Raw genomic sequence first — 16,525 nt, 5'->3', positions numbered from 1 at the left:
CTTACGACTTCAGCTTATCAAGCTATTAATGAGTCAAACTCGAGCTGACTTGACTCACTTCCAGCCCTACTTACTATTTATTAGAGTTATGAAGTGTGACAATTTGTAATTGAAATTATGTGGCTCTAATTCAACTTGAAAAATTAGTTTAAGTGGTTATGTTTTTACGTACACAAATTAATTAATGAATGATGCCAAATTGAAGTGTTCCTAAATATAGTATATTTATTTATTTTATTCTAAAGAAGGTACAGTGCTATAATAGTAAGGGTAATTAAGCAATGGTCCTCATTAAATGTTAATAAACTTTAATTATTCATTCCTTGCTACCTGGCTGCTTTTGCTTAGACAAATCTTCATCAAATTCGCATGCGTTTACACAAAATTTCACTTTTGGTCCGACACAAACCTGATTGATGGCTACCTTTTTTGTAGTAATAAGAATGCGACCTTAATTATAAAAGTAAGCATGGAAAAAATTGCCGGTGACAAAAGATATTAAAGTTGACAATACAATTATGTGAAGGTGCTTAATTAAATTAGCTTTATCATCAACCTTACCAAACTTTATTTTATTGAACACAAGGTTTACAAGAGTACTATGAGCATGTTTAAGCTTTTTTTCTTTTTTTGCAAAAAGGTCTTTTGTCAGAAAAAATAAACTTTAAAAATAGATTATAAACACATGTTATTCGTATCAAATTTGCATGGTGCACAAATCAACCCACGATGTGAATAATAGGATATGCCTACTCGATCGGTCTTGTACATAGAGCACATTAGAGTAATAACATGAGTTATAATGGAAGAGAATAAGTTTCTATTTTCTCTCTCTATATATATATATATATATATATATATATTAAATTATTAATACGCATATTCTATATACATTTAATCTATATTTTTAATATTATATATATAATCGAGTTAGATCACGAGCTAATGAGCTAAGCGTATCCAAGTTTAAGCTCGACTTATTTAATTTATAAGATCAAATCCAAATTCAAACTCGACTCACCAATTCACAAGTTCAGCTTATTAAACTATAAATAAGTCGAATTTGAACTAGTTCATGAGTTGATTTGACTCACTTCCAATCCTAAATATATTAGAGATTGTCTTAAATTAAAGAAATTGTTCTCGACAATTTATATAAAGAAAAAGCAAAAAGACAAAAAAAAAAAAAAGCAGAAATTACTAGAATGATTTTAATGCATGATGAGGACGATTTAAGGTATGGTTAGGACAGCGTGTGAAAAAAAATAAAAAATTTAAATGTAAACGAATATAAACAACAACTAATAAGTTAACACCCAATGATTTTTTTATTATTATTTTTTTTTCATTGTCAAGAATTACACCACTGTTGACCCATTTATATGCATTACATATCTATGGATCAATATAAAAAAAACCTATGGAATGTCGGAACAAAAACAAGGGTCCAATCTATACCCACAAAAAAAAATAGAGTTCAACAAATAATATGCGAGTATTTGTATATGTGAATGAAAACTGTAAATGGAAAATACGATTAAGATATGGATATAAATCTGTGAATAATTGGTCTTTATATCGGTTTGGATCTAATTTTTGTTTTGGTTTTAAAATTTAAAATATTTTATTTGAATTTTAAAAAATTTATTTAATTTTAGTATGATCCTACTATGAAGTTAAAATTAAATAATTAATAAAATGTGTTATATGTAGTAATACAAAATAAGATCGATAATATAAAGAATAAATACAAATTTTAAAAGTGTAAAATTAACTGTAGATGCATTAATACATTTATTTATCATTCTTCTTATAATTTAAATAAAATATTTTTTATAAAAAAAAAACTACATTAAAATTAAATAAAACTTTTTAAATTCAAATAAAACATTTTAAACACAAAACTACACAAGAGAGCAATTTAATACTCTATCCATTCATAAATACAATAATCAAATGGATATTAATCTAAGAGTGAATTTGAGAGAGAGAAGAAAACTTCAACTTCAATACTTCGAAGTCTATCTGTATTCAATGTACTTTTTGCTACTAGTAAGTCTATCTCTGTGACTCTATTCATTAGAGAATTGGAGAATGGCACAGAAGGCAGGCAAAGTTTGGCATCTTCGCTGACCCGTGCGGCATTCTCGCGGAGTTTGACCAGGCTACCCCATTAATTGGCGATAGGGTGAGAGTGGGCTGGGCTAACTTGTTTTAAGTTCGACTCACCTTGATTCCTTTTATTAAATTGACAAAATTTGTGTTTTTGGTAAAATCTATTAATTAAAAATCTCAGATTATAGGCTTTAAAAAAATATATGACATTGGCTGGGTTAGTAAATATTTTTTTTTAAAAAAATAAAATATTTTTAATTTAGACTTTTAATTATTTACTTGTATTAAATACAAAACAAAACAAAAAAAATCAACCCTCAACATTAGTCAAGATTGTATTTTTTTGTTTAAAAAAAAAGTTTATGAATGGTATGGTTATAATATGTTATTAACGATTGATATATAAATGAATTATGCTTTAGAAATTATGAATTATAAATTTTGTAATGTATTTAATGTTAACTTAGAATTTTTAAGTTTATTATTTTGAATTATAATTCACGAAACAGGCTTTTCAAATAGACTGTGAGCTTGTTGGGTTTTAAACAGGTCGGACTCTAGTTGAAAAAAAAGCTTATGAGAAGTAAATATCTTAGACTTAAACTATCTATTTATAACATGGGTCAGACTCGTCAAAGCTAAAGCTCGCTTCGACTTGTTCTATTTTCACTCCTAATTGGCGAGCTTCGATTGCAAAACAATCATATTTCAAAATATGGTTTTAATTGTTATAAAATTATTAATATTAATATTGTTGTTGTTGTCGTCATCGTCGTCGTCGTCGTTGTCATATAATGAAGCATTATCATATATAATAGAGTATGAAACTTTAATAATTAATGGGACATAATTTTTTATAATGTGTTTAAACTAATTAGTAAGTGGATTAGAAAAATAAATAATATCCTATTATTATTTAATTCAAAATTTTCATTTATAAAAATTCTAAAAAAAGTTTTTACCATAATTTTGAAAATTAGCTTGGACCGGCCAGTTGGACTGATCCAACTGGGAACTAGAAGTAGTTACGATTTGGTCCAACAAACAAACTGCTAAATTAAAAATTGTTTGAGAACCGCTAAATCGGCTGATCGAACCGAACCAGAATCCGGTCAATTTTCAAAAAACGACGTCGCATAGTTCTTTTTAAAGATAAAGAAAACTTTCAAACGCAAGTTGGTCTTCTTTTCTCATGTCCGGAGATCCCTCCCCAACCTTACTCTCTCACACTCTTAACACTCAACACATGACAGAGGCAAAGCTTTCCTCAACCCTCTCTGTCATCGGCCTTCGTCTCGGAGCCACGCCACTCGGCCCCCTTCCCTAACCTAGTCTTCCACACTCACAACACTCAAATACGGCAGAGGAAGGTCTCAAAGCCTTAACCTTCTCTGTCGTCACCTCTCACCGGCATCCATCTCGTCACCTGCCGACCCCTCTACGTCGCCGCATTGTCTCGTTGCTTGCCTGCACTATTCGTTGCTGCCTCCATCTCTATTCGTCACCCTCACTGCCCGTCACTCACTGCAACCTCTCTCTCCACTCGTCGCTGTCATTGCGCGCCATATATGCTATTCTCTTGTCTTCTCTCTGTCTCCCTCTGCCTCCCTATTCTCTTCTCTATCTCAGTTCTATCCCTCTCTCAAGTCTCAATCTCTGACTCTATCCCTCTGAAATTTGAATTTTTCCTGACCAAAATTTTCAAGTTGGAGTGTCGTCGTGAGGCTTGCCGCCAGTGTTGTCAAATTGGACTAGTGGTGGCTGGACAGCGTGAGCATGACTTTGCGAGTGCAAGACTCTCTGCTTCTCTAGTTCTCTGGCTCTGTGACTACAAGTTTCTCTACCACTCTAATTCTCTGCGATAGTGTGACTGCAATTATTTAGTGTGCTTGGAAAGCTCATAACAGTGGCGTTTTCCTGAAGAAGGAAGCGAACTATGAGGCATTTGTAAATAAAACCCAGTTCTTTGAAAATCTTTGGTGGTAGGAGTGTAGGGAGAGAAGATATCTATTCAGTAAAGATAATCTCAAGCAATGAGATATGCAGGCTATCTATTAGTTGATAATGGTATTTTATCCTATATAGGCTGATAGTTGGAGGTGTTATTTGTTATTCTTATGTTTTGATGTTGTCTTGATGAAATGTTATGATATGTCTTGCTAGCTTTAAGGTTGTTGGAGTTGTTATGGATGTCTATAATTTTTGTAAGATCTCACATCCCTCTTTGGGAGTTTTGTGAGTTCTAAAATTATCAAAAAATAATTGTTATTAACTATTTTAATGAGACTATAAGACTTTGGTTGATGTACTGCTTTAATTTGGATGACATTTTAAGGTTTCTATTAGGATATAATTATATTTTAGTGTATTTTTATATTTTATTTATTATTTTATTATAAAACGGTTCTTCTAGTTGGACCACAGTTGAATTGGTTAGACCAGTAAACCAGTAACTAGAACGATTCAACGACCAGTCTGGTTTTTAGAATATTGGTTTCGACGCACTAAGAATAACACATAGAAGAGAATACACATAACTACTTATCTCAAGTAGTATTTTAATTCCTTTGAGAAGAATATTGTGTATGCAATATTAGTGTGAATGTGCTATGCTATATTGAGTGACACATTGAAAATTAATAACAAAGTTCTCTTACTCTCTCCTATAATTTTCTAGCTCTATTTTTATCTATCTATCTTAATTTCACAACACGTTATTAACACGAATATTGTAGATGATGAAATTTACCTTGATTCAATGGGTCTTCATAATGCCATTAAGATAAACAATAATACAACGTGAAAAGATCGCGTTACGACAATGATTTTTCTTTGTCGTCATCTTGACAAAGGATTGAAAAATGAATATCTTACTATAAAAAATTCAGCAAAACTATGAAAGAACCTACAGAAAGGTATTATCACCAAAACCCCGATGATTCTTTCAAATGCCCGATATGAATGGTTACATTTGCGGTTACAAGATTTTAAATCCATCGATGAATATAATTTCACAATGTTCAAAACAACCTCACAATTAAAATTGTGTGGGAAAATTATTACTGATAAAATTATGTTAGAGCAAATATTTTCAACCTTTCATGCTTCGAATATGCTCCTGCAACAGTAAAGAAATGATTTACAAAATATTGAGTTTAGCAAACAAATAATAACATTTTGGTGATGACAAACATAGTGTTGTTTGGGTTAAAAGGCCAATTGGAGTGATGAAATGACTTAGTGTTGCAGGCTCATATTAAGTATGCAGCCCAAATGCAAAAGCAAAGCGATCTGAAGATGGCTGAATGGAAATTGAAACCACAACCCAACCCAATGCCAATCAAGCCAAAGGGAAAGCAACCCTAAGCTTTTACTAAGTTCACTTGGGATAAATCACAGAGAAGAAAGGGAGTTTTACTTTTTCATTCTAATACCAAAAAGGAAGAAAGGAAAAACAAATCAAGGAAGTCATGTCAAATTAAGATCAAAAAGAGCAAGTTAAGCACAATCAGAAATGTTAAAGGTAATTTGTTTTCATTTACATGCAAGTCAATTGCTTGCCATTTTCTCCTTTCCTCTGCACCACTATTTTGAGTAAGTTGAAGAAAGTGGTGGCTATCTTGCTCTGTTGTAACTCAATGGTTGATGACGAAATTTGAGGACAAAGCACAAGATTAAGGGCTTAGATTTTGTCAAGATCTCTGAGAAAGCTAATTGCCGCTACTTTTTCCTCTGCTATCGTGCTTAACACTGATTTGTAATCCTTGATTTTTTGGACTAATGGAAGAAAAAGAAAGAGAAATTTCAAACATCTCAAGATTTAAGAAGTTGACCTTATGAACAACCGCTAGTTGAGGAAATAGAGTTCATACAAAAAGAAAAACAATCTTCACTTTTGTTCAAGGAGAGAAAACTAGAGAGAAGAAAAGAGAGAAACCTCACAAATCTAAGTTTGAAGTTTTGGAAGCATTACACCTACACTAAAGGGAGCATTCTGCCAAGATGAATAGCTATATTTGAGAGTTTAGAATTTGGGTTCAGCATATAGAGTTTGAGCTGTAAATCATCATCTCCTTCATAGTTTATCTTTAAGTATTCTATTTGTATGTTATGTCTTTCTTTGTTTCTATTCAATGGTAAAAGGCATAAAAGAGAGGCATTAAAAAACAACCATTGAGAGAAAAGGTAAAGAGAGGAACTTGGAGAGAAAAGCCAATATTTATTTCAAATCTCCTTTGATTGTATCTCTGTTTTGTTTCTGATGTTTGAGTTGTATCCTTTTGCTAAGTTGGGTAAGCACTTAGAGTGTTAAGAGCCTAGAAAGTTTTCTAGTCAAGTCAAGTTTAGGTAGAAGCTTGATTTGTCCCAGATAGAATCAGGTTGAATTCTAGGGAATTGGTGTATGTAATATTTGATATGATAGTGAAAATTCCACTGATGTTGTGGTGAAGACTAGATGTAGGTTGCATTACACGAGACAACTGAACCAAGATACATGGCTGTGTCATCTTCTTCTTCCCTGCACTGATTCTGTTTTTCATGATTTATGAGACAAAATAAAATTCTCTCTGTATAATCCATCTCGTAGACAGAATAGAAGCTAAGTTATATTTTCTGGTTTAAGGCAAAATTAATCAAGTTTAAAAGAAGGACATAGATTCAACCCCCTTCTCTAAGCCAACAAGAACTTTCAATTGGTATCAAGAGCTAGGTCTCAAGAATCAAGCTTCACAACTTGGGGGAAAAGTCCAATAGCTAACAACTTGAGTGCAAACATTGTGGCCTACACTCTAACAGAAGGTTAGTTAAACAATAGGTATGCTTTCTTTAATGGGAAGAATTATGCTTACTGGAAGGAAAGAATGAGGATCTTTGTTCAATCCATTGACTACAACATATGAAAAATCATTGTGAGTGGTCCTAAAGTGCCAACCAAGACAAGTTCTGATGGAGTGGTGACTCCAAAGAAAGAAGGCGAATGGAATGATGAAGATAAGAAGAAAGTCAAGTTAAATGCCAAAGCTATCAACTTGATGTACTATGCTATCAGCTTCGAGGAATATAGGAAGGTATCTAGATACAAGACAGCAAAGGAGATTTGGGATAAACTCCAAGTCACACATGAAGGTATCAAACAAGTCAAAGAAACAAGGATTGATATGCTGTGAAAAGAGTATGAAATATTTTTCGTGAAATATTTTGAGAGGTTCTCAATCATCATAAACAGCTTGGATGCTATAGGCATGACCTACACTAAACAAACCCTTGTGAGTTTTTGTAACAAAAGCTATTGTCCTAGCCGAGAGCAACAACCTAAATCCTTTAACCTATGATAAGTTGAGAAGCAAACACTACAAGAAAAAGGCGTATTTGTAACAAAAAATATTGTTACAAAACGTCGATATTTTGACACAAAAGTTTTTTGTAACAAAAAAAGGGTCCATTGCAGTAAGTCCCGTTACAAAAAGTTTTTGTAACGAAAAATGGAACTGTTACAATTCAATACCATATTTTGTAACAATTTTTTCTGATACAAAAAACCAGAAGCCGTTACAAAACTGGTAACAAATTTTAATCTTGAAGGTATTTTTCGTGACAGTAAATTTTTTTCCTATCAAAAAAATTTGTTACAAAATATAACATGATTTGGTAACATTTTTTTTCTTCAGTTACGAAAGCGAATAAGTTATTTTGTAACAACTTTATTTTTATTACAAATTACGTGCATAATTTAGTAAATTAGTTTTTAAATTAACTAATATAATAACGCTTTTAATAAGCTAGTTTACATCTATTTAATATGCAAAAACATACATAAGTCAAACAAGATCCTTCTAGCTAAAATTGTCTTGAAACAAAATAACATTAGCTAGTGAGTACATGGATTAGTTCAACCAAAACATAAAAGTTCTAACATAGATTAGTGTCTCTATGCATCAAAACATTCTTGAGCCCTCAAGGTTGCATATGGTCACCCTTTCAGCACTCCTGTAAATAAGAAAAACCGAAACCAAAAACTTAGAAACAAGATATAACATTATCTATAATTTTTCCACTAAGTTCTATCCAAACTGTTTATAAAAAATTCGGCAGAACCTCCCCTAAAAATTGGATATTTCCACCGTTCACGGTTCCAACAAACACAACCAATATGCAACTTATGTCTCAGCCATACCCAACCAAATTTATCAAAGCAATCAATAGGACATTTGTCATTTTTCAACCATGACACAAGTAAAATGTGATAAAGAGATCCATATACAAATTAAAGTATACTAATATAAAATGGGAATCATCTACAAAAATATATTAAAAACATAAGCAACTTTAGGAGTACCTTTAGGGTCTAGTTTGTTTCATTGTCAAAGCGCACTATGAGGGAGTTGACAACAGCTTGTTGAGCTTCCAATTGAGCTTTCATTTGAGCTAATTCTTCCTCTTGCCGTGTTCGTTGCTCTTCAAGTTTTTCTTTGAGCACATCTATTTCCTTTGTTAGCTCCTCACGGTCTTGAATTTCCTCTTGAAGTTGTGCTTGAATCCTTAACTTAGACTTTGAAGCCTTTATGCCATAACTTGCACCACTTTTGTCACCTCTCACAATTAGAAAAGCTTCATTTGGAGTGAGAGAATTTTCCAAATCATAGGAGTCATCAAGCATAGTGCTAATGTCATCCTACACAATCCAATTTGTAATTTGAAAATGGAGATAATATTTAACTTCCATGCAACAAAAAGAGAAAAAGCTTAAGAATGTTACATCAATTTGTTTAGCTTTTTCATTCACCCATTCTCCATTACTCTTTTGATGAGTAATTTGCCATAATTCTTGAATGTCAGGCTCGACACCGGTTCTAGGATGGCGCTGCAAATTTTTTGAAAGTGTAAAATATAGCATGTAGTTAAGTGCAAACATGATATAGCAAAAAATAGAAGACCAAATTAAAACTTTAAGACTATTTACCCGATCACGTCTAACAACTTGAAATGTCCTTCGACCAACAATATGGGGTACAACATGATGCTTTCTATTATCTTTGTTTCTTAAACTTTTTTCCTATAGAAGACCAAACTCACAAAAGACAAAAGGAGGTCAGCTATAATAATTTACATTGACCTAAAATAGCAAAACAACATAAAAAAAACCTCAATGGTTGTCACAATGAAAATTTTAAACCTGAAAAGAAGGACTTCCAAAGTAGGACACCAAAGTCTCCCATGTCTCCGGTAGAACATTGTTTGGTGGATTTTGAAGGCGCTCCTCATCAGTTTGATACAACTCATAGTGCTAACGCAATCTTGAGCGCCAACTTCGATAACATATGTTAGCCTTAGCTAAAATCATATTGCGCATTACTTGCGTATCAGCTATATCAAACTTTTCCTACAAATGATTTGTCAAAGTTAGTTAGCAGAAATAACTTCTATAATAAACTGAATAACAGAAAATATAAATATCTATTACCAAAACGATGTCGCATATTTTTTGCTTGACATCATCTCCAACTTGGCTCCATTTCTCTACATCCAAAGGAGCATTTTGTCTTGTAACGATACCCACTTCAGATGCAAACAGATCAGCATGGATGCCATTAGGAACTAAGTTCTCTAAAGATATCGGCAATTCCAATTTCCCATTTGTCTTTGTTTTGATAACCCTATTTGTTGCAATCCCACGCGAAGGTCCCCTTTTACCAATACGCCTATCAACAGGGGCAGTGGGTGGTGCTGAAGTAGTGTCTGCCGGGGCTGGGACAGATGCTGCTGGGGCTGGGGCAGGGGCTGCATGGGCTGCCAGGGCTGGGGCAGGGTCTGCCGGGGCTGCAGGGGCTGCCGGGGCTGGGACAGATGCTGCAGGGGCTGCAGGAGCTGGGATAGGTGCTGCAGGGGCTGCCGGGGCTGGGGCGGGGGCAGGGGCACGCGCTGCAGGGGCCGTGGCAGGTGCTCGTGGTGTATAACCAGATGCAGCAGCCCTTGTCAATCTCCGTGTAGCCATTATGTTACGCAATCTACAATAAAGTTAACAGAGATAAAATTAGAAAAATGAAATAAAAAAATAGCAACATCGTTTAATATACAATTACACAAAGGAAAGCACATCAATAAAAGTTGGTACTTGATTCAAAATATATTATAGTTTTCAAAAAAGTTAAACAAGTGGAATAAAGATTGAAGAACTTAGCAAATGCAAAAATGATGTAATTCATAAAGTTTAACTACTTTAAAGAAGAAGACCCTTTTTTAAAAATTCATCATTTCACTATCAAGCTAGAAGACAAACTTTTTAGTGCTAATAGAGGTTTCTTCTACTTTATTATGTAACTCAGGTTTTTCAACTTTAGTATACAACCCTCAAGAAAGAAAAAAGAACAAACAGAACAACATATTAAATCATTTATTTTTACATAATTAGCATCAATTTTTCTCTTCTAAACCTACAATAAAACAGCAAGAATTACGTCCACAAAATTAATTTACAACAACTACATATTAGAAAAAATCATCACCTCTAGACTGAAGAATGGCAGAAGCAGATCCAAGTTCAGTTCTCAGCGACGGGTTGGGGCCGTTCCACCATCGAAGACGCAGGCCACTGGCGAGGAGATGTGACCGCACGATCAGAGCTTTGGCACGAGCAGAGCTTCGGCAGGAATACTTTATGTTTTGTTACAAAACATTTCAATATTTTGTAACAAAACACCGGCGCGTTACAAAAACTACCATCATTTGTAACAAAATAAAATGTATTGTTACAAAATATCTGGATATTTTGTAACAACTTGTAATGTTGTTACAAAACATACTTTTTTTGTAACAATCAGCAACTATTAATACAAAAAAAGGGTTTTTTGTAACAATTTTTAATTTGATACAAAATTTTTGTTACAAATGTTCCATTTTCTTGTAGTGAAATTTCTAGCATGTGAAATCACATACGCCAGCCAAGACACGAAAAAGAAAGGAGTGGCCCTAAAATCAAAAGTTGAATCATTGAATGATAACTCCAATTATAGTTTTTCAAATGATGAAATTGTCTTTTTTGCTAGGAGATTAAGAAGGCTAATGAAGAGTAAAGGCAAGTTTAAGGGATCAAGTTCAAAGGAGCAAAAGAAGGATATAAGAAAAGTCATATGTTATCATTGCAAAGAGACAAGTCACTTCAAATACAACTACCCAAAGCTCAAAAAGAAAGACAAGGCGAAGAAAGAAAAGAAGAAAATGCTCATGGCTTCATAGGAGGATTTAGAGAATGATTCGGATGAGGATGAAGATTCTGAATATGAAGCACAAATCTGCTTTATGGCTAGTCATGATCAATTAGACACTTATGGTTTGCCATAAAATGAATCATTCATTGTTAAAATAGTTGGTAAGACGTTTTAATTCGGAAAAAGTAAACATCTCTGAAACCTTAGCTGTTTTCTCACATTGTTCTCACACCAAACTATTTATTGCTTTCTTTATTTCCCTTGCTATTGTTTATGCGTTTACAACTCACCAAACCTCTTTTCTTTAGATTTTGTTTATTTAATTTCTTCTTAATTTTTGATTTTATATTTTGCTTATTTTTCTTGATTTTCGAATTTTATCTTATTAATCTTCATATAATTTTTAATTTTAAATTTGGTGTCCTGTTAGGGTTTTTCTTTTATTTCTATTTTCAAAAATTTTAGGGTTATTGTCTTTTTAGTTTTTAAAAAATTTTAAGTTATTTTCTCACTTGTTGTTTCAATTTTTTTTGGTTAATTGTTTATTTTGTTTTACTTAATTTCTTTTTTTTACATAGGATATCTCACTGGGAGTTCTCTATACTTTGACATAGAGAATCTCACTTTTTCTTTGTTTCTTGTTGTTTATGAGTAGGAACAGGGACAAAGAACCCCTTCTCGAGTTTGATTCTAGACCTAAAAGAACCTTGAGGCGGTGTTTGCAACAAGCTAAAGCTTACAAAGCCGGAGAGAATCTCCAGGAAACTTTTGAGAAGGAAGTTGAAGAACCCACCATGGCAGCTAATGGAAGGAATCCGAATTCTGAAGGGCAAGAAAAGAAGGTGCTTGGCTCATACACTGCACCCACACCTGACTTCTATGGGTGTAGTATAGCTGTACCTGCCATTGGTACCAACAATTTCGAGCTTAAACCTCAATTGGTCACTCTGGTGCAGCAGAACTGTCAGTTTCATAGACTCCCGCAGGAGGACCTCAACAAATTCATATCTGACTTCCTACAGATCTATGACACTGTTAAGACGAACGGAGTGAACCCTGAGATTTACAAGCTCATGCTCTTTTCTTTTGCTGTAAGGGACAGAGCAAAGCAGTGACTTGATTCTCAGCTCAAGGAGAGCTTGGACACATGGGAGAAGGTGGTCACTAGATTTCTAACTAAATTCTTTCCACCCTAGAAGCTGGCTAAGCTTAGTGTGGATGTTCAAACTTTCAGACAAAAACATGGAGAGTCACTCTATGAGGCATGGGAAAGATACAAGCAGATGATCAGGAGATGCCCTCCTGACATGGTTTCAGATTGGACCAGGCTGCAGATCTTTTATGATAGCCTTTCTGAGATGGCAAAGATGTCATTGGATTACTCTGTAAGTGGTTCTCTACACATGAAGAAGATGCCTGAAGAGGCAGATGAGCTTATTGAGATGGTTACCAACAACCAGTATCTGCACACTTCTGAGAGAAACCCTATGAATACTGGGACTACTCAAAAGAGAGGAGTCATGGAGGCAGATACACTGGACGCCATCTTGGCTCAAAACAAGATCATGTCCCAACAAATTAGCATGATCTCTCAACACTTGACTGGGATGCAAGTTTTAGCAGCCAACCATCAAGATGCATCCTATGATATGATTGGAAGCTACATCCAAGGGGACGCTGGTGGCTATTAGGGGTGTTCAAAACCGATCCAGACCGAACAAAACCGACTAACCGAACTGAAAAAATAAAAAATCAGACAAATCAAAAACCAAAAAAAATCGAAAAATTCATGTTTTGTTGTTTTTTATGCGGTTCGGTTTGATTTTTGATTTTGATACTGAAACCTTAACTGAACTGAACCGAACTGGTCAACTAAGAATCCTAAAAAACCATTAGACCACTAACCCCTTGCCATTATCCCACCCCCAAATCAGATGCACTCAAAGAAACTCTAACCTAGTGAAGCTCAAAGAAACCCCTCCCAGGCTCCCAGCAGTGCCAAACCCAGCCCCTCCCACCAGCGCCGAACCCCTTCCTCCCATCGTCGCTCACCATCGTGCGCTCACTAGGTAATCATTCTCTGGCTCACTCTCTATCTTTTCTTTCTTGCTGATTGCCTCACTCCCTCTCTCGTTTTAGTGTCGAAGAAGGTGCGTGTGGCTATAATGATGATGATGAACAACAATGGCCAAACGAGACAAAGAAGGTATGTTTCGTTTTCCCTAAATTTGGTTCTATGAATTGGGGAGGTTCTGCGATTATATGGTTTTTAATTTTGGGGGTTTTAGTTTCTGAATGTGTATTGTTTCTGATTGTTAGGGTTCTAGGTTCTGATTGTTAGAGAAGGTATATTTCTGATTGTTAGGTTCTAGGTTCTAATAGTTAGAGAAAGTATATTTAATTGCATTTTATATATAATTAAATGCTAGATTTGAGATTTGTGTGCTATAAAATTGAATGCCCTGGTTTTGATTATCAAACTTGCTTCAGCTGTAATCTATGTTTGTTTATTAATTTCATGAACTATGTGTTCTTCTTCATTACTTATTAGTGTTATATATTGTCATTAATTAATACCTTATGAACCATGTGCTGTTTTCTCTAGTTGAGATTATTTACTGAAATTTGATTCTAGCATTTTAGCTCTTATGAACTCTGTGCTGATTCATTACTTATTTGTTACATTTTCTTTTAGATCACACACTGCGGTATTTGTTATGATGATGTAGTTACCCCATAAGAAATTCATTTGGTCCCACAAATTACCTTGCCGATAAGATCACTGGTTTAACGGTTTATCGGTTTGACTGGGGTTCAATCGGTTTAATTAAATATTAAATAAAATTATTAAAAATTTAATATACAATTTCAAATAATTAAATTCAATAATTTTAAATATTAAATAACATTGAGTAAGCTCTATATTTTTTTCACATTGCTGCTTGAATCTCCCAAAGTAACAGCAAAACAACATCAAATCCTCCTGCTCCTGGAACTCCAGCCAACAAAACTCCTTCCAAGTTCAGTGTAGCATCCAAAAATTTTGTTTGTGATTCTGGTTCAATCTGCATGAACTGCAAAGAAATAGTAGTTACTAGCAGCAGATCCCATTTATAATCAACATCATTCAGACAGAAGAAGCATAATAATAAGTGTAAAATCAATGAAAAGAACTTACAGGAACACCTGCAGCCTCATCTAATCCCAAGCATAGCTTCTTTTGCACCTAACAATGCTTTATTAACTGCTTTCTTATTGGGTTTAGAAACTTACTCTATCCACTGTGAGAATTACATTTTCAACATCAACACAAAAGAAAAGCAAAAACATGAGAGCCTGAAGTGTAAAAACATGACCAAAATTAACTCAGAAAAAAATACAGAATCATTCAGCAACCGAAAATCAGTAAAGCCAGTTCAAATTAACAAAATCAGCAAATCCAGTATTAACAAAAGTATTAACAAAATCTGCAAATCAGCATTCAGCAACTCAATATTATTAATAACAGTGCAAATTACAAAGCAAGCAAAAATAATTCCAAGCAACAGTGCTTACTGGCGGTGAGGGAAGAAAGGAAGTGACGGCGGCGGAGGAGCGGGAACTACCGGCAAAGACAGAGAGAGAGCTCGAACAGAGGAGACGATGACCGAGAACGATGAGAGGAGAGGAGAGTAGGAGACCTTCCTACGACAGCGGCGAAATGAGGAAGGATGAGAAGAGGAATGGCGGTTGCGGGCTGCGTTCGAACTTCCACCGAACAGAGCTTCCAGCCTTCCACACGCGACACCGCACCCACTGTCTGTGCGGAGGAGAAGAGTGACGATGACTTCGAAGAGAAATGGTGGCTATGGGCTGCGTTCGAAGTTCGGAGGAGAGGAGTTTGGCCGTTTGGGGATTAGGGTTCTCCAGTTTTCAGAGAGAGAAAGAGAAGGGTGGGGTCTGGGATGGTAAATACGGGGGTATTGGGGCAGAGCATGGATTTTTTTTGTTTTTATATAAACTTAAACGGCGCCGTTTTGAGGTAGCCACAGAACCGGAAAACTCTAGAAAAATTCGGCCGGTTTTTGAACCGGTTTTTTGCAAAACGGTTTTTATAGTCAACCGAATCGATTAAATGACCGATTTTCGATTTTTCTAGTTGAACCGGCCGGTCCGGTTCGATTTTCAGAACCATGGTTTTGAGTATATGACATATGAGATATTTAATGTTTTTCCAATCTTATCATTTGCCACTAAATATATGCATTGTTTTTACAGGGAAGGGGGCTGGAGATTGTAGTTCATGTGAGGTGTCATGCTTGAACTTGCTCGTGAAGAGGGTCTCAATGGTGCTAGAAATTTATTTTTATTGTGTTGACTATTGAATTTTTAAAGTTCTTTAATTGTCGTGTTTTAATTTTTTACCGTTGAATTTCATTGGATCAAGACTTTTGTTAGTTATTACGGATTTGTGTTCTATGATTTTATTGTTATGACTTTGTGAAATGGTATGACAGGTTTTTCTTTGAATTGATTAAAAAAACTGAACAAACCGAACCAAACAAAACCAATTTCAATTGGTTTGGTTTGGTTTGGATGATTTCGATTAAAATAGCAAACCAAACTGAACCACAGTTTAATTAAACAATTGGATCGGATGACTTTTCTCTAAAAAACTGAACGAAACCGCACCGCAAACACCCCTAGTGGCTATGCTCAAGCCACTACTAAGCAAGTTAATTACATGGAAAATTCCTCTAGAAATCCCAACAATAATTCCTATGCCAATACTTTCAATCAGGGATGGAGGAATCACCCTAATTTTTCATGGAGGGAGCAACCACAAAGACCCCAGCAGGGCTTCCACAACAATCAGGGTGGAACCAATCAGAATAGGTCTAACAACAGACACTTATGGTTTGCCATAGAATGAATCATTCATTGTTAAAATAGTTGGTAAGACGTTTTAATCCGGAAAAAGTAAACATCTCCGAAACCTTAACAATTTTCTCACATTGTTCTCACACCAAACTGTTTATTAGGGGTGTTCAAAACCGATCCGGACCGAATAAAACCGATCGACCGAACCGAAAAAACCGAAAACTGAATAAACCAAAAACTGAAAAAATCGAAAAAATTGTGTTTTGCTGTTTTTATTGCGGTTTGGTTCGGTTTTCGGCTCTAACAATGAAAACCCCAACCGAATCGAACCGAACCGGTTCAAA

At 34.7% G+C, this 16,525-nt stretch overlaps 1 protein-coding gene and 1 long non-coding RNA gene across 2 annotated transcripts in view; one reads left to right on the top strand and one right to left on the bottom strand.

Moving 5' to 3' along the window:
• LOC110264138 lies at window positions 14,252–15,163 on the bottom strand. The gene is made up of 3 exons (XR_002349870.1): window positions 14,877–15,163; window positions 14,500–14,602; window positions 14,252–14,386 (listed from the first exon to the last, which is right to left on the bottom strand). It is a non-coding gene; the product is annotated as an uncharacterized LOC110264138 (long non-coding RNA).
• LOC110263823 (TANK-binding kinase 1-binding protein 1-like) overlaps window positions 15,169–16,525 on the top strand; it is a 3,853-nt gene continuing 2,496 nt past the window's right edge. The window contains exon 1 of the mRNA XM_021105641.1: window positions 15,169–15,280. Within this exon, the coding sequence (XP_020961300.1) occupies window positions 15,169–15,280 (112 nt within the window). The remainder of the gene's footprint in view (window positions 15,281–16,525) is intronic.

The sequence above is a fragment of the Arachis ipaensis genome, chromosome B06 (assembly GCF_000816755.2).
Source record: "Arachis ipaensis cultivar K30076 chromosome B06, Araip1.1, whole genome shotgun sequence".
Classification (NCBI taxonomy): Eukaryota; Viridiplantae; Streptophyta; class Magnoliopsida; order Fabales; family Fabaceae; genus Arachis; species Arachis ipaensis.
The sequence above is the reverse complement of the archived record's forward strand: the minus strand, read 5'-3'. Positions and strand labels throughout refer to the sequence as shown.